General features: G+C 34.5%; 1 protein-coding gene across 10 annotated transcripts in view; it reads left to right on the forward strand.

The window, feature by feature from the left end:
* Positions 1-19,556, forward strand: part of ATRX (ATRX chromatin remodeler) — a 264,397-nt gene that overhangs the window by 159,803 nt on the left and 85,038 nt on the right. For all 10 annotated transcript variants that reach the window (XM_043459555.1, XM_043459560.1, XM_043459557.1 and 7 more), the window contains 6 exons: positions 10,873-11,014; positions 11,960-12,069; positions 13,313-13,459; positions 13,612-13,789; positions 17,496-17,633; positions 18,630-18,805. In XM_043459555.1, the coding sequence (XP_043315490.1) occupies positions 10,873-11,014; positions 11,960-12,069; positions 13,313-13,459; positions 13,612-13,789; positions 17,496-17,633; positions 18,630-18,805 (891 nt within the window). The remainder of the gene's footprint in view (positions 1-10,872; positions 11,015-11,959; positions 12,070-13,312; positions 13,460-13,611; positions 13,790-17,495; positions 17,634-18,629; positions 18,806-19,556) is intronic.

Raw genomic sequence — 19,556 nt, forward strand, 5'->3', positions numbered from 1 at the left:
GTCTCATTGAATGAATTAGAAAATATTCCCTCATCTTTAGTTTTCTAGAAGAGTTTGAGAAAAATTGGCATTATTATTATGTCTTCTTTGAAGAAATGTCTATTTAAGTCTTATGCCCATTTTTTGGCTAGGTTGTTTGTTTTCTGATGTTGAACTTCATGACCTGCTTATATATTTTGGAGATTAATCCATTGTCAGTTGCTTCATTTGCAATTATTTTCTCCCATTGTGAGGATTGTCTTTTCATCTTGTTTATGGTTTCTGTTCAAAAGCTTTAAGTTTAATTAGGTTCCATTTGTTTATTTTTGTTTTTATTTCTATTACTCTAGGAAGTGGGTCATAGAAAGTCTCATTTATGTCAGAAAGTATTCTCTGTTTTCCTCTAAGAGTTTTATATTTTGTGGTCTTACCTTTAGGTTTTTAATCCATTTTGAGTTTATCTTTGTGTATGATATTAGGAAGTGTTCTAATTTCATTCTTTTGCATGTAGCTGTCCAGTTTTCCCAGCACTACTTATTGAAGGGACTGTCTTTTCTCCATTGTATAGTCTTTCCTTCTTTGTCAAAGATAAGGTGCCCATAGGTGTACGGGTTTATATTTGGGCTTTCTATCTTGTTTCAATGGTCTATATTTCTATTTTTGTGGCAGTACCATACTGTGTTGATGACTAGCTTTGTAGTATATAGTCTGAGTTAGGACTTCAGCTGTATTCTTCTTTCTCAAGATTGCTTTGGCTATTCAGGTTCTTTTGTGTATCCACACGAATTCTGAAATTTTTTGTCCTAGTTCTGTGAAAAATGCCATTGGTAATTTGATAGGGATTACATTGAATCTGTAAGTGGCTTTGGGTAATATAGTCATTTTCACAATGTTGATTCTTCCAATCCAGCAACATGGTATATCTCTCCATCTATTTGTGTAGTCTTTGATTTCTTTCAAAAATGTCTTATAGTGTTCTGTATATGCCTCTTTTCTGTCCTTGAAGCTCTACACAATCATCAAGAACAAGACCTGGAGCTGACTGTGACTCAGATCATGAGCTCCTTATAGCAAAATTCAGGCTCAAATTGAAGAAAGTAGGGAAAACCACTAGGCCATTCAAGTATGACTTAGATCAAATCCCTTTTGATTATACAGTGGAGGTGATTTATAGATTTAAGGGATTAGATTTGGTAGACAAGTGCCTGAAAATCCATTTTGGTTTTAGATTCATAACTTTGTACAGTAGGCAGTGCCAAGAAGGCAAAGCATTTGTCTAAGGAGGCTTTAGAAATTGCTGAGGAAAGAAGAGAAGTGAAAGGCAAGGAAGAAAGGAGAAGATATACCCAACTGAATGCAGAGTTCCAGAGACTAGCAAGGAGAGATAAGATCTTAAATGAACAATACAAAGAAATAGAGGAAAACAATAGAATGGAAAAGACTAGAAGTCTCTTCAAGAAAATTGGAAATATCAGTGGAACATTTCATGGAAGGATGGGTACGATAAAGGACAGAAATGGTGACCTGACAGAAGCTGAAGAGATTAAGTAGAGGTGGCTAGAGTACACAGATGTATACAAAAATGGTATTAATGACCTGGATAACCACAATGGTGTGGTCACTCACCTAGTGCCAGACGTCCTAGAGTGTGAAGTCAGATGGGCCTTAGGAAAAATTACTATTGAAGGTGATGGATTTCCAGCTGAGTTATTTCAAATCATAAAAGATTATGCTGTTAAAGTGCTGTACTCAATATGCTGGCAAATTTGGAAAACTCAGCAGTGGCCACAGGACAGGAAAAGGTCAATTTTCTTTCCTGTCCCAAAGAGTGGCAATGCCATAGAATGTTCAAACTACCATACATGCTGTCATTTCACATGCTAGTAAGTTTATGCTCAGAATCCTTCAAGCTAGGCTTCAACAGTATGTGAATCGAGAACTTCCATAGGTACAAACTGGGTTTAGAAGAGGCAGAGGAACCACACAATCAAATTGCCAGCGTTTGTTTGATTATGGGGAAAGCAAGGGAATTCCAGAAAAACATCTACTTCTGCTTCATTGACTACACTGAAGCCTTTGACTATGTGGATCACAACAAAGTCTGGAAATTTCTTAAAGAGATGGGAATACTAGACCACCTTACTTATCTCCTGAGAAACCTGTATGCAGGTAAGAAACCAAGTTAGAACCACATGTGGAACAATGAACAGGTTCAAAATTGGGAAAGGAGTATGAGAAGGATGTATATTGTCATCCTGCTTATTTAACTTCTCTACAGAGTTACCTCATGCGAAATCCTGGGCTGGATGAATCCGAAGCTAGAATCAAGATTGCCAGGAGGAACATCAACAACCTCAGATATGCAGATGATACCACTGTAATGACAGAAAGTGAAGAGGACCTAAAGAGCCTCTAGATGAGGGTGAAACAGGAGCATGAAAAAGCTGGCTTAAAACTCAACATTCAAAAAACTAAGATTATGGCATGTAGTCCCCTCACTTCATGGCAAATAGAAGGGGAAAAAGTGAAAATAGTGACAGACTGTATTTTGGGGGGCTTCAAAATCACTGCTCCCGGTGACTGTAGCCATGAAATTAAAAGATGCTTGCTCCTTGGAAGGAAAGCTGTGACAAATCTAGACAGAGTATTAAAAATCAGAGTCATCACTTTGCCAATAAAGATCCATAAATAAAAGCTATTATTTTCCAGTAGTCACTTGCAGATGTGAGGGTTGAACCATAAAGAAGGCTGCATGCTGAAGAATTGATGCTTTCACATTGTGGTGTTTGAAAAGATTCTTGAAATTCCTTGTACAGCAGGAAGATCAACCCAGTCAATCCGAAAGGAAATCAACCCTGAATATTCATTGGATGGATTGATGCTAAATCTAAAGATCAAGTACTTTGGCCACCCGGTGCAAAGAACTGATTTATTGGATAAGACCCTGATGCTCAGGAAGATTGAAAGCAAAAGGAGCAGGGGGCAGCAGAGTATGAGATGTTTAGATATTGTCACCAACTCAATGGACATTAATTTGGGCTAACTCCGGGAGATAGTAAAGGCAGAGCAGCCTGGCATGCTGCAGTCCATGGCGTCTCAACAATTAGGACCCAGCTTACCCACTGAACAATAACAACAACAACAACAATACTGCCCTTTTTTTCCTTAAGTACATTCATTCCTAGGTATTTTATCTTTTTGTTTCAGTGGTGAATGGGATTGTTTCCTTAATTTCTTTCTGAGTTTTCATTGTTAGTGTATAGAAATGGAAGAGATTTCTATGTATTGATTTTATATCCTGCAACTTAATAAATTCACTGGTTAGCTTTAGTAATTTTCTGATAGCATCTTTAGGGTTTTCTATTTATAGTATAATATCATCTCGAAACACTGAGGATTTTACTTCTTTTCTAATCCCTGAATTCCACAAGCTTTAGTATTCTATTTTTATTTTAGTTTGAAGGTGTTTTCTAATGTCTCTTGTGATTTCTTATTTGACCTTTCTGTTATTTAAGAGTGTCGTGTTTAAATGATGCATATTTGCATTTTTCCCATTGTCCTTCTGTTACTGATTTCTAGTTTCTTTCCATTGTGATTGGAGATTTTAAGTTTTTAATTTATTTTTAATAAGTTAGTAAACTTTTTCATTTTATTTTTAATTTTATTTTATTGAAGTATTGTTAATTTTATGTTTTTAATGTTTTAAAATTTATTAAGGCTTGTTTTGTGCCCTATCATGTGGTCTGTCCTTAAGAAGTGTTGCGTGAAGTTGAGAAAATTTGTACTCTGCTGTTGTTGAATGGAGTGTTCTCTTTGATAGGACTTACTGGTTGACATTGTTGTTAAAGTTCTGTTTTCCTGTTGATCTTCAGTTGGCTTATTCTATGTATTACTGAAAGTAGGGTATTATGTCTCCAAACTGTTTTTGTAGAACAGTCTATTATTTCTCCTTTCAATTCTGTTAGTGTTTGCTTCATAGAATTTGGGACTCTGATTTTTGTATATTTATCTTTATGATTGTTATATCTTCTTGGTAATCTATAGATATTTTCTTTGTAGTTAACATGGGATTAGATGTAAACTCCTAAAGTCATAATGTTATAGTTTGAATTTAATGAACTTAACTTTAATCATGCAGAAAATATTGTAGTCTTATACAGCCCCATTTCCCCTTGTATATAATTCGTGTTACACATTTTGTTTTTATATATTTTATGCCCCAATAACATATAATTACTTTTTATGGTTTGTCTTTTAAATTCTGTAGAAAGTAAACTTGGAGTTACAAACCAAAACGTCAATAATACTGGGTTTTGTGTTTGGCCATGTGTGTTTTCCATACATATGGATAGTTCTTTATCCATCTTTCAGGATTCTTTCATTTCAACCCTAAGGCTTCACTTTAGCATTTCTTGTTGCATAGGTCTATTTTTAATGAACTGTCTTGGTTTAACAATGTATTAGTTTCTCCCTCTATTTTTAATATAAAATTCTCAGGTGACAGTTACTTTTTTTCAGTAGATGAAAATATATCATTGCACTGCCTTTTGACCTTCAAGTTTCTGATGAGAAGTAAACTGGTAATGTTATTGATGATCCCTGTTGTGACAGATCACTTCTCTCTTGATACTTTCAAGATTCTTTCTATCTTTGTACTGTGAAGGTGTAGCTATAATGTGGTTAGTCTGAGTCTCTCAGTTTATCTCAGTTCAAGTTTGTTGTGCTTCTTGGATTTGTAGATCTGGTCTTTACTCGAATTTGGGAGTTTTGGCCATTATTTCCTCAAATAACCTTTTGCCTGTATTTTTCTTCTCCTTTGACCCTCATAATGTGTATATTGGTCTGCTTGATGATATCCCACAAGTCCCTTGGTCTCTCACTTTTTTAAATTCTGTTTCCTTTCTGCTACTTAGACATGATAATTTCAGTTGACACCTTCATGTTTAATGATTCTTCTTCCTGCTCGTATCTGAATAGTTTTTAAAGTTATTTCACTTTTTTCTTTTTCAGTTCCAGATTTTCTGTTTGGTTCTTGTTTGTAATTTCTACTTCTTTGTTGGTATTCCCATTTTGTATCTTTTCTTGATTTCTTTTAGATTGTGCCCAGTTTTGCTTTGTGTAATGAGTCCATTGTTGAGGACCTCTTAGGGATGTTTTCTGTTATTTTAATTTCTTCTTTTGTATTGGCCATGTTTTCCTGTTTCATTGTTTGGTTTGTGAGTTGTTTTTTTTTAATTGCACATTGAGGGTTTAGTTATTATAATGTGATAATTCTGGAAGTTAAGTTCTCTCCCTTCCCAAGGATTTTCTTTGTATTTTTTTCTTTAGTTGTTACTGTCTGATTGTTATGAGACTCTCCTCATTTATTCTTACAAAGTTTGTTTATGGTTTTACATCATTACTGAATGCTCTTTTCCTTTCACCAGTGTTCTGTTAATGTTTTGAGAGAGATTTCCGTGAATGCTGATTTCTTTCCAGTCTTTTTAGGTTAGCTCTGTACTGGGATACTTCTCTAGTACTTAACTAGGCTTACAATTAAGCTAAGGATCCCTCTGAGGTTAAAACTTGAGGTTTGCTCAGTTTTTTTTTTTTTCCTGGGGAAACATGGCTTTTTAAATTCTTCTGTATGTTTTGCTAGTTTCAAATGCCCTAAATTCCAAGAGTCTTATCCTAGCTTCTTTTCTGGGCCTTAGATGGTCAGTTGTATTTCTCTATGTATGTCTTGGCCCTGGCATCTGTGGGTTTACAGTTGCCTTGTAACTATTTTTTTCTCTTTAAGCATTTCCTTCTGTTTCTCCCATTAGAATTTAAGTTAGGTGAAATAGTAGTAAGAATTTTATGTCATTCCTTCAGTTATCCTCTGGCAGGTTAGAATAGCTATACACAATATTTAGCAAATAATTTATACTGTACTCCCTCTGGTTTGAGGGAAGAAACTGTCCACAAGGCTCTTGCTGCTTCAAGAATAAGACTATCACTTCACTAAGAGGTAGTGGGCTAAGAGCAAATAAAAATACTATAAAACTTTCCTACCATTTTTAAAATGGCCTTTTCTTGACTGGTCATTTACTTGGTTGCTATAAACCTTTGACTGTTTTCCAGAACTCTGACAGTTGGTTCAGTTTCTGTTTTTTAAAGTTTTTTCCTTTTTCATTTTTTTATATTTCTGAGCGAAAAAAGGAGCTTAGAGCTTGTTTCTTGTCATTTTGTTGACATCTTTTCCCTTAGTTTTTGAATGTTATAATCCATGGGTATAGAATTCTAAGTTATTAGCTTTTTCTTTCATCTGTGTAAAGATGTTGCTTCTTCATGACATGTTGTTTGTTGTCTATTTTTGCCCCTCACCCACCCATGTGTACGTAATGTGTCTTTTTTTCTTTTTTTTAAATGATTAGATGTTTTAATGGTTTGTGAAAAATTACCTGTTTATCACCGACTTTCAGGAATTGATGGTTGTGATTTTCTTAGTTTTTATCCGGCCTGGTGCTTCTTTAACTTGTTGGTTCTGTGGACTTAGTTTCTATCAAAATTTTTGAAAGTTTTGACCATTATTTCTTTAGACAAGGTTTTCTGTTCTTTTCCTATATGAGACTCTAATTACATATGTATTAGATTGCTGAGCATTTTCCCACTGGTTTCTTCAATTCCTCTCCCCCACCCACCCCCCCACCCCCCGCCCGCATTTCATTTTAGGTAGTTTCTCTTGCTTTGTTTTCAAGCAAGATATTTTCTTCTTTTCCATTATGATGCTAATCTCATTCAGTGAGTTTTTCATATTAAATACTTATTTTTTATATTTTTATTATATAGAAATTACATTTGGTTCTTTTTTATAGCTTGTATTTCTTTTCCCACTGTGTTCACATTTTCCTTTCAGTATTGGAACACATTTTACATCTGCTTTATTATGCTTGTCTGCCAATTTGAACATCTCTGTCACTTCTTACCATTTTTGTTAAGTGATTTTTCTCTTGGTTATTGTTCATATTTTTCTTTCTTGATGTATCTAATAATTTTTATTAAAAACTAGACATTGTAAATTGAGTATTGTTGAGTGTATGTTGTATTCTGTTGGAGAGTCCTGGCATTGTTCTGAATAGATATTTAAGGTACTTTTAGTTCAGTTTAATTATTCTTTTAAATTTTTGGCTGTGCTGGGTCTTTACTGCTCTGTGTGGGCTTTCTCTAGTTGTAGCGAGCAGGGACTACTATAGTTGTGGTGTGTGGGCTTCTTATTGCCGTGGCTTCTCCTATTGTAGAGCACAAGTTCTAGGCTCACAGCCTTCGGTAGTTGCAGCATGTGGGCTCAGTAGTTGCAGCACAAGGGCTCTAGAGCATGGGCTCAATAGTTGTGGTGCACAGGTTTAGTTGCTCTATGCATAACATGTAGGATCCTTCCAGACCAGGGATGAAATCTGTGTCCCCTGCATTGGCAGGTGCATTCTTAACCCCTATAGCACTAGGGAAGTCCCCAGTTTAATTATTTTGATATTTCAAAAAAAAACTCTTAAGGTGTGTCCCTATAGTTTATGGATAGTTTTGCCCCACTGCTAATGTGTGGCCTTTGTCTGGTCTCTACTGAATGCCCTGAGTTAGTATGAAGATCATACTCTACCTTGTTTAAAATTGAATGCCTTCCAGACCTATATGATCACTGGGGACTATTTATCTCATAACTTCTTGGTCACACTTTGTCTGGCTTTGTGGAATTTCATTCTTCATGTGCATTTTAATACTCAACTAAGACTGAACTGACTCCCATTTTGATTTCTGGAGGTCTTTTTGTATAGCTCTTTTCTCTCTGTAGTTCTCTGTGGTTTCTCTATATTTTTTCCAGCTCTCTGAGCTTGACATCTGTTTTCCCAACTCAGCACAACTCCAGAGTTCTGCTTGGGTTATCTTAAATTCTGAAATGTACCTTCTGGCAGCAATCAAGAGGGATTAGGGCCCTCCTTGTTGATTTTTCTTCTCTCAGGTATCAGTGTCCTGTTGGTTCCTATAATCCAAAGTCCAGAAATGTTTGTTTCATATTTTTTGTCTACTTTTCTAATTGATTACAGCAGGAGGACAGATTTGGTCCCTAATACTCCATCATGCATCATGGTGCTTAATCTCCATCAGCAGAAATGGGGCTCAGCCTTTTCAGTGTGCTGCTTAAATGATTTTGTATTCATGTTTTCTTTTCCTTCTTCAAATCAGACATGGGATCCATGTCCTTATTTATTCTTTACTAAAGGAGAAGGAAATGGCAGCCCACTCCAGTACTCTTGCCTGGAAAATCCCATGGACGGAGGAGCCTGGTGGGTTACAGTCCATGGGGTCACAAAGAGTCGGACATGACTGAGCGACTCCACCACCATAGTTTAATTTATTTCTTCTAAATTCTCTCATTTCATTCCTGTTTGTCTATTATTAGTTAAATAAACACATGTACTTAGTCACAAATAAGTAGACCATTTCTATGTAAATTATCTTCTCCATTCAGGTTGAAGATTCACTCATCTCTAATCCCAAAGATAGTGCTTAATAGCTAAAATGTCATTCATATAACTTATGAACATATGGTTCAGAAATCTTAGTTAAAGCCTTATATATCAGTTTTCTACTGTGCAGTAAAAAAAACTGTCACAGGCTTAGCTAAAAACAAAGCAAAGTTATTATCTAACAGTTTGGTAAATCAGGAATTTGAGAGTGGCTTAGTTGAGCCTGACTCTGCTGGGTCTTCTGCTCAGTTTCTCACTAAGTTGAAATTGAAGATGTTTGCCAGAGCTGCAGTTTTCATCTAAGACTTTGTGCTTTTTTCTAGCTCACATGTTGGCAGAATTCAGTTCCTTGTGATTCTGGCAATGAGGTTCTTAGGTACTGTAGACTTCTCTATAGTGTGGCAGTTTGCTTGTCTTGGAGACCAGTAAGAGAACATCTCTTACACTTCAGTCTTTTAAAGGGCTTACCTTGATTAAGCCCACCTCATCTAAGGGAATCTCCCTTTTGATTATGTCAAACCAACTGATTAGTTGCCCAGTTATGGGAATGATATCTTATTATAGTTACAGATCTCAGTCACCCCCAAGGGAACGGAATTATATAGAATGTTTACAGCAGAGGATTGGAATCTTGGAGGCCATTTTAGGGTTCTGCCTGCCACACCTTGCAAACAGGACAAGACATTCAGATAATTTTCCAGTTTGGCATATGTCTTTGACATAGCAATATGAAGCTGGGATACATCCAAGCTAGAACACAATAAAAATTTGTTGAATACTTAGTCTGTACCTGATACTTTGTATTTTTTGCCTCATTTAATCACCACAGCAACCTCATGAGAGTTATTTATAAGCTTTCCTAGTTTCCACATGGACAAACTGAAGCTAAGATAGTTTAAGTAAGTTGTTGAAATGGAGCTGGGATCTAAATGACCAGTGCTATTTATACTCTACCACATCTTGATTTGTATATAATTTTAGTTTTATCAAGGTAATATATTACAAATTTGTGACTTGTTTAAATAATTTTTACATGTAATAATGATACTGTAGTTATGATTTTAAAAAGAGAGATTGTCCTTTTAAAGAGATATTCTAAAACATTTACAGATGAAATAACATACTTGCTTGGGTTGGCTTCAGAATCATTTATGGGCTCCGAGGAGTTGGAGAATGGGTGAGAGGCTGCCAGTGAAACAACTGGCCAGAGGTTGATAATTTTTGCAGCTGAATAATGGGTAATAGGGCTCATTATGCTATTCTATATACTTCTATTCATGTTTGAAAATGTCTATAGTGAGTATCAAGTAATCATTCATTCCTAGTTATAGTTCTAAATAAGGAAAAAAAGTACCGGTTAAAATTTTATTCTTAAACATCATAATGTCCGTAGTTTAAAGTCATGGCTCTTTATTGATTTTCATGGAACCATAAACCTGTTCATACAAGCATTTTCTTTATTAAAGTATTAACGTATAGTGGTTAAGTTCATGGACTCTGGAGCCTAGCCCTCTTGGTATAAGTCCTAGTGTTGTGTTACTTAAGCGTTGCATGACCTTGTATAAGTTATTTAACTTCTCAGTCTCAGGTTTTTTTTTTTTTTTAATTTGTAAAGTGGCAATACTTGTACCTAGCTTATACAGTTCTTGAGTATAATATGTAATGGATAGACATAGGGATGAGATGGCAAAAAACGTATTCAGACACAAGTATTTGTATTTATGTATATGTATTTAACTTTTCTTTCAAATAGTAAACTTGAGGTGATTGTTTCCCTTTTGCAATTAAAGGGTGTTATATATTCTTGTTGTGCTTTTGAGCCTGAGGTTCTCATACCAGTGTTTCTGAAATTTTTTCCCTTTCACAACACATATTTACAGTGGTTTTCAACAGGAGCCTTTTGGAATCTTGGGTGGGACAGTTCTTGTTTGGGACTGTCTTCATTCACATTGTAAAACATTTATATTTACCTTCGCTACTGCCTGAATTAAGTACTAGTCATGACCAGTCATTGTGGTAACTATAAGTTTCCTTGCACATTTTCACATGTCTTCTAGAAGAATAGAACCCGTCTATTTAGATTTTAATGGTGATGCCATGGATTAATTTAGAGTGCTCCTTTTCTCACATCTCTCCCTATCACATGTTAAGGTGTTCAAGGTGAAAACCGATGAGCTATTAATAAATTACCAACGTTACCACAGTGATTCAGAGACTTGTAGAGGTTTTTTATTTTAGAAAACGTGTAAACTAGTGATCCATTCTGGTCTTGCTGAACAAAAAATACTGGATTTTAGTATGGAAGTAGACATGTCTGTATTTTGGAAAACTTCCCTTAGTAAGATTCATATTCCACTATTGCTTAAAAGGTTTCTTTGAGCTTAACTATCTATAATTCCCTTTCTTGTAGGTGATAGAAATTGAAGACGCTTCACCGACTAAGTGTCCAATAACAACGAAGTTGGTTTTAGATGAAGATGAAGAAACCAAAGAACCTTTAGTGCAGGTTCATAGAAATATGGTTATCAAATTGAAACCACATCAAGTAGATGGTAAGAAACTATTAGATGGTTAAATTTTACCAATATTTGATGGCCCTAGTGTGCCTCACATTCTGCTAAGACCTGGAGTTACTTTTACTGGTGAGCATAACAGATATGATCCCTGCCCTTATAAGCAAATGAGAAAGAACAAAATTGAACATTGCACAAAAAATGAGTTTTGTGAAACAGGAAGTGTGTGCCACTCACAAATGAGTATATATAGCAAGTGGATTTCACCTAATCTGCAATGGTTAGCTAAGGGCAGTGGTGTGGTAGGGAATGGTGTGGTAGGGAAAGGTACAGTTAGCTAAAAGCCTTCTTTAGGAAATGCTTTTTCAAGTATTTTTGTTAATAGTATTCCTTTATTGGTTTTGGAAAGATATCCAATTATCCCTATCCTCTGCTTTGTCCAAGTGGAATCAGTAAGTCAATTTTGAGTGTGTATGTGAATGAATACATAAAGGAAATTCTCTAGTTCCTACTCCTTAGGTAGCAAGCCCATTTCTTGTTCAGTTTTTAGTGTTGAATAAAGGGAGAAATGATAAAATAGCTCCTGAGGTCTGCCCCCCTCCCCCCAGCCCCAGATTGACTCAATAAACCTGAAAGTATATTTGATAGGGATCTATTCTCTCTTTGGATAAATTTTCTATTAGATTATTTATCTGTCTCTTTGGACCATCCCAGGGAATGGATCAAAGGTCTGCTGTGATACCTGAGAGGACTGAGTGTCACCCTGTTATGTGCCTGTGTTCACATTTTTTCTAATAAACCTTAGGGGTTGGTGGGAGGGGTTGTGTGTAAAACAAATCTCATTTACGTTAAGAGATTTTTATCTCTCTCTTTTTAAAAAATTCTGTTTCTTAGAAGTTTTAGTTATGTTTTTGATGTATTTACGAAGGAAGATTTTTTAACTTGCACCTTTAAATTTGAACTTAACGAAGTTATCATTTTTAGGTGTTCAGTTTATGTGGGATTGCTGCTGTGAATCTGTTAAAAAAACAAAGAAATCTCCAGGTTCAGGATGCATTCTTGCCCACTGCATGGGCCTTGGTAAAACTTTACAGGTAAGAACATGAAGGTATTCTGTTCTTGTGCATTCCTGAATTAAAAAATATATATTATGTTCTGTTAGGTTCTAGACACGGTTGTAGGGGCTAGAGATAAAGCAGTGAATAACAAAATTTCTCCCCCAAGAAGCTTATATTCTGGTGGGAGAGAGAGATTTTAATCAAATAAAATAAGAAATATGTACTTTCAGATAATGTTAAGGAAGCATAGAGAGGGAAAGCATCTTTTAGGAAGTGATGTTTGAACAGAGATCCTAATGAAGTGAAGCAGTGGGATTATAGGCATAGCCAGTAAAACTGCAAAGATTCTGACGTGGAAATGAACTTCGTTTACAACTTTTTTGTCGTGCTGTGTGGTTTCCAAGATCTTAGTTCCTCTATAAGGGATTGAACCAATGTCCTCAGCGTGAAAGCACAGAGTCCTAACCAGGGGATTCCTGACTTTAATAGTCTGTGATCCTGTAGTAATGAGAACATAGTGTATTTTCACTATTAAAATACTACATTTCTGAATGCAGGAAGTTGCAGGAAGACTGCAGGAGTTGTAGCAGAGGTGTGGAATTAGTGAAAAGATGTGTGTGTGTGTGTGTGTGTGTGTGTATGTGTGTGTATGTACCTATATATATATACACACAAGGAAATGGCAACCCACTCCAGTACGCTTGCCTGGAGAATTCCATGGATGGAGGAGGCTGGTAGGCTACAGTCCATGGAGTTGCAAAGAATCAGACATGACTGAGTGACTTCACTTTCACTTTCACTTTCATATATATATATATAAAATTCCAAGTCGTAAGACAGTAGATTCAGTGAGTCAGAACACTTTGCAGTGGAAAAATACTCTATGATATAATTCTCTTCTAAATGGGAAGTGGTATTTTCTAAAGATCGTAGGAATGTTCTCTGGGGACTAGGGACTTAGTAGCTATTTTGCTGTGGTTATTATTTATTATATTCATATTATTATTATTACTGATCATAAAATCACGGAGCTTTAGAGTTGGAAGGACCTTATGTATCATCTAGTTGAATTTCCGCCTTTTACATGTTATATTTCTTTCTCTGTATTTTTCCTGACTTGGAAATTGTGCTGGTTGCTTTATTGTTTAATTTGGAAATTGCCTGGTTGCTTTATTGTTTAAACAGCAAAAAAAAATCCCAACTATTGTAAGTTTGCTCAATATATTTACTTTTTGAAGATATTTAAATGAAGGTGGCAACTTAATTTGTTTTCTTGTAGGTGGTAAGTTTTCTTCATACGGTTCTTTTGTGTGACAAATTGGATTTCAGCACAGCTTTAGTGGTTTGTCCTCTTAATACTGCTTTGAATTGGATGAATGAATTTGAGAAGTGGCAGGAGGGATTAAAAGATGATGAGAAGCTTGAGGTATATTTAAAATATTTTCTATTATCAAAATAACTGCATAAAATTCATATAGTAAAAAATAAGATTTTTAATTGTCAGTGATGCGTGTTTAAATGGGGATATTTAGTATTTATGCATTCCTACTTTTAAAAATCTTTATTTTCCCACAAAAGGTCTCTGAATTAGCAACTGTGAAACGTCCTCAAGAAAGAAGCTACATGCTACAGAGGTGGCAAGAAGATGGTGGTGTTATGATCATAGGCTATGAGATGTACAGAAATCTTGCTCAAGGAAGGAATGTGAAGAGTAGGAAACTTAAAGAAATATTTAACAAAGCATTGGTTGATCCAGGTAAGATATTGACAGACACTGAGATAACAAAGCAAGTTGAATGAAAATTGTGCTTATGTTTTATTTAACAAATACTAATTGACCAACTATTAAGTAGCTGGTTATTGTTTATCATTCAGGTTTTTGCTTTCTGTTTGTTTCTTAGTATAATTTCATTAAGATGGAATCACCCTTAATATTACCAGATGTTCAGAATTCACTTGCTGAGTCTGAAAGTGCTTGAGGTTTTCAATAAATAAGCAGTTAAAAATGTACCAGGTGTGTCACAATTGCAGATTCCTCTGACTGAATATTAGACAATCACAAGAGCTCTCTCCATTCTCTGAAAACAGTTCTTTATGTTTCTTTTCCAACTTTATGTCATTAGAAGAATTGCTGCATTTTTTTCCTTTTTTTAAATGGTCATCACTGTGGAAGGTTAATATTTGCAATGCTATTGACAGTATCCTCATGATGCAAGATCCAAATATTTAATTCTTATTTGTGACTTGGAAAAGCAGCAAGTTGTACTGTCCCAGAGCCAATCAATATTTAGTTATTTATATTCTGTATTTTTTTCTTTTTAAGCTTTATCTTGTTATATCTAATTACTTTAAGACACTGTTGAGGCTTTAGATGTTTGTTGAGAAAGTCTAATTTTTCACTGCCAAAATAATAGTATTATTTTGAATAGAATTATTTGAGTAGAATAATTTGAATTTGAATAATAGAATTATTTGAATAGAATCTATGGCTTTGCCCCTTTTTAATTTTATTTTTAATTTATTTTTTCAGCTTATTGAGGTTTAATTGAGAAGTAAAATTGTAACAGTTAAAATGTACAATGTAATGATTTGATACATGTATACATTGTGAAAGGGTAACCCCCTTTGTGTTACACATCCATTATCTCATGTAGTTTTCTTTTTCTTTTTGGTCATGACATTTATGCTCTACAGATTTCAGTTATATAGTGTGTTGTTATCAGCTATAGTCACCTTGTTATCACCATGTTGTTTATACATTAGATCCTCAGACCTTATTCATTTTATAACTGAAAGTCTGTACTCTTTTGCTTTTTTTTTTTAAAATAATGATGTAATCAACATGTACCAAACTAACTGCTATTGTAAATGTTAAGTTTGTCCTTTTCTCATGATTAAAATAAGTTGTCTAAAAGTCCTGTGGTTGTTTTGTTGTCAGAGAGCTATACGCTAGTGAATAGTATTGCAGCATATTTTTCAGAAGATTTCCTTGAAACAGTTTAAAACAAGTTTCAGATGTTTAATGTGATCATGAGGAAATAAAAAGAAATGAAAGCTTATAACATAATGAGTAATGTTTGTTTTTCTATATAAGCTATTTAGTGACATTAAAAAAACATTATTTTGGAATTTTTGTTTGTTTACAGAAAAGTTGAAATGATAGTAAAGAAAGCTCCCACTTATCCTGGACCCAAATCCCCCACTGTTCATCTTACATTGCTATGGTAGATTTGTCAAAACTAAGAAATTGATATATTAGTAACTAGACTCCAAGCCATATTTGAATTTTACCAGTTTACTATTACTGTCCACTTTCTGTTCCAGGATCCTATCCAGGGTACCACATAGCGTTTAATTGTCATGTCTCCACATTCTTCTCTGGTCTATGACAGTTTATTAGTCTTTCTTTTATTTTCTGTTACCTTGTCAGTCTTGAGGAATGTTATTAAAGTATCCTGTAGGATGTTCACTAGTGTCTGTTGTTTTTCTTGTGATTAGACTGATGTTGTAGTGACAGTACACATGGAATATTGCCAAGCAGGTATACTCATCTGAGCCTTGGTGTCTGAAGTTTGGGCTTGGTCACATAGACATGGTTGACCACTCATGTGGGTCATCTTAGTTTCTAGTCCGTCCCTCCAGAAGTTGAGAAGATGCTACATGCCCAGAGCTGATCTCCCTTCAGCCCCATCACATTGTTAGCATAGACTATCTCTAATGTTTCCCAAGCCATCCAGGTAAACAGATTTTTATCAAGTTAGACATTTCTGGAATTTAGAGGTTACTGCCCTAGAGCTGGAGGCAAAGGCTAAACTTTTTTTTGTGCCACGTTAATCCTTTACTTCACTACATATATGTGTATATAGATAAAAATTAACCATGTTTGAGGTGGTTATTTAAATAAAATGGGATCATAATATAGATTTTGAAACTCTTTTCCTTTTGTTTAGTAACATAACACATTTGACATATCTTTGAAGGATAGTACAAAGAAATGTACATCATTAATTTTAAGTTCTGCAACATTCCATCATAGCATAGTTTTATTAACCCCTTTGACCAAGCTTTTAAGTTGTTTCAATTTTCCACCATAACAAACAATGCTTCAGAGAATATTTCATGTATCTTGTGATACTTGTGGAAATATATCTTTAGGATAAATTCCCAGAAGCTAAAATTTGGGTCAAGGGTGCAACATATTTTACATTTTAGTAGATATTATGAAATTGTCTTCCACAATGTTTGATTAACAGCTTGTGAAAAGTGAAAGTGTTAGTCGCTGTCTTGTGTCCAACTCTTTGCAACCTCATGGACCACCAGGCTCCTCTGTCCATGGAATTCTCCAGGCAAGAATAGTGGAGTGGGCAGCCATTCCCTTCTCCAGGGGATTTTCCTGACCCAGGGATTGAACCCAGGTCTCCTGCATTGCAGGCAGATTCTTTACCATCTGAGCCACCAGGGAAGCCCTGTTGATACTAGCTTAGACTTCCACAAAGAATGTATGAGTACCTACTTCACCACACCCTCATGAGCACTTAATAATAGGTAGTAGTAATCATTTTAATCACTTGTATAAAAGATAATTTTTCTATTTAGAAAACTTTTTAGTATTCAAAATAAATAATAAGTAGTTTTTACATATAATGCAAGATACATATTTTCATTTTTAGAAAGTTGATTAGTAATCTAAAAATAAATCTTATTATTCATGTAGCCCCATCTGAACATTGAATAGCAGTTGTGTTTTTTGATCCATCATACTGAAGCAGTTACTTCTGAAATCATGTAGAAGATGCATTCTCTGTAATGCCTAAAATAGAGGGGATAATTTGACAATTGCTATTGTTTAAATCAGTGTTTAGGTAATTTATGTGTATATTAACCTGCAAGCAATTTGTGGTTACAGGATACTGTAGCCAAGAATGCATATGGTTATTTTCATAAAACAAATCATATGTATTTCTTTTGAAAGAGCCACTCTCTGGTATGAGATCTGTAGCTTGGACAATGTTTTTCTCCCTACCTCCATACCCATGTAACAGTCAGTTTAGCTGTCCTTTATCAGTTAAAATTTTTCCCAGCAATGAGTACTAGTTATTTGAAGTAAGTCATATGGGAAGTACTACTTGTTCTATTGTGATTTCTACAGTGTTTCTTTAAATGTAACTTTTGAAATTTGTCTTTTCACATATATATAAGTTACTCTTAGTCTCAAGTGATAGTTTTAACTTATATTGTACTCTTATTCAGAGGCCCTTAAGTATCATCATAATAGTACTTTAATAAACTTAATACTGTTAGTACCACATTAACCAAATACAGCAGCAGATAAAATATAACTGTTCTTATCAGGATGTTGTTTCCACAGCATCTTTTCATAAGAGCAGCACTGTAAAGTGATTAACTTTACTTAAATGGATTGTGCTTTTAATTTTATTATGTATTAAATGTTGTTTTTCTAGGACCTGACTTTGTTGTTTGTGATGAAGGCCATATTCTAAAAAATGAAGCATCTGCTGTTTCAAAAGCTATGAATTCTATACGATCAAGAAGGAGGATTATTTTAACGGGAACACCACTTCAAAATAACCTAATTGAGTGTGAGTCAATGTGTAAAAGAATGTATCCAGTTTTGGAGGAGTTACTGATAGGAACTTGGAAGGAAATGCTATGCTAAATGAAAGTTTTAGGAAGGTGGAGATTGGAGGAGAGTTGTGTTGAATTGATGTTAGGATACAGTTTGCTGAGGCTGAGGATAAATGATGTGAACCCAGAGAAGTGACTTGTGAGTTTCCCTCATTTTCGTATGTGTGTGGTGACACTAAAGAGGGAACATGAGTTACTCAGCAAATAACAAATTGAAATATCCCATTGTAATCTGTTCTAATAGGTTTTTGTTATTTTTATGTTATTTCCATTCTCTTAGTATTTTTATAGTTACTGTTTTCTGTTTTATTATTTGAATACTGGTTATTGTTTCACTTTATCTTTCTTTACATTTATCTATAATAAATATCTATATTTTATCTTTATTTTTGTCTGTCCCAGTTTTCCCCTTTGTTCTTGCCCCATTTATAGAATGTTACCCTGTTTCACATTGTGGTCCTGTATAGCATAGGGCAACTATTTAGGACTTCTTGAACTAAATCAGTTAATTCAAAATTTGATCTAGTGGCTTATTACTTGATTTTATTATTTTGGTTCAGTATCTATGTTGTTTTTACAAGATACCCTTGCTGATCATAAAGTCATGGTTAGAATTACAGAGCGGTTGTTTTATACTCAATATCTATTAGAAAGACTAGTGAGTTAGAATAAAATGTTCTAGGTGTTGTTTTTCCTAAACATTCATTTCCTAAACAGTCTAGAATTTTGGATTGGGTTTTATTTGAATTTCTCATCTGGTTTAGGTAATCCATTTCTAGATCAGACTGATAAACCAGTGTTTAGTCTACACTCAGTTTTGTGTTCTTTCTTTGTATCTTAATTCTAATGCTGCCATGGCATGCATTTTTGACATGAGCATTTTGTCAGAGAATTTTTCTCAGTTCTTGTAGCTATTACTGTTGTTAATGAACTAATATCTTCTTTCTTAGATCATTGCATGGTTAACTTTATCAAAGAAAATTTGCTTGGATCCATTAAGGAATTCAGGAATCGGTTTATAAATCCAATCCAAAATGGTCAGTGTGCAGATTCTACCATGGTAGATGTCAGAGTAATGAAAAAACGTGCTCACATTCTCTATGAAATGTTAGCTGGATGTGTTCAGGTACAAGTACATTCCACAGTAATAATATATTGTTACTTTGTTATATTGTAATCTCAAAATGTTTTCTGAATTTAAACTTGAATTATTTTGTGTTTCCGTCTCCTTCTTTCAGTAGTTTTAGAGTTAAATCTTCTTGCACTCTTTTCCAAAGTGTATTTAGTATTGCAATACAATGTTGTAAAGTAAAATAAATAAATAATTTTAAAAAATTGCATTGAGATGCTTAGAACATACTTGATTAATTCATTTGCTGGATGTGTAGCTTTATATGTTTATATGTTAATGTTTAGATTTTTCTCAATCTTAAGATAGGGGATATGTAAAAGGAACACAGCTATTATGATTAAGAAATTTCTGTGCTCACCAGATTTTATAGTACAGTATTCCGAACCTCATTTGTTTGAAATGGTTGTAGGAAAGGCACTTAGGAATTATGAAAGAAGTAATCCTGAAGAAACAGTTTTGTTAATTCCAAGTACATACAATAACTTTAATGGACTAATAGTGTTCTTTACACATAGATCTTCAGTAAACCATTGTTAATGAGTAGATAAGTATGTAGAGACTGACCAAGCAGTTAATAGATCTCAGTTCTTTATTTTTCTTAAGACACCAGCTATTAATGGATGTAACAGATGAGATAGGCTGTCCTTTTGACTGACTGTACTACCGTTATATAAGGTAAAAGTCATTCTATTTGTTCAGGTTACCCACAGGTACTAGCAGGTACTCTTATTTCTGTATTACTGCT

This window comes from Cervus canadensis, chromosome X (assembly GCF_019320065.1).
Source record: "Cervus canadensis isolate Bull #8, Minnesota chromosome X, ASM1932006v1, whole genome shotgun sequence".
In the NCBI taxonomy this organism is placed as follows: Eukaryota; Metazoa; Chordata; class Mammalia; order Artiodactyla; family Cervidae; genus Cervus; species Cervus canadensis.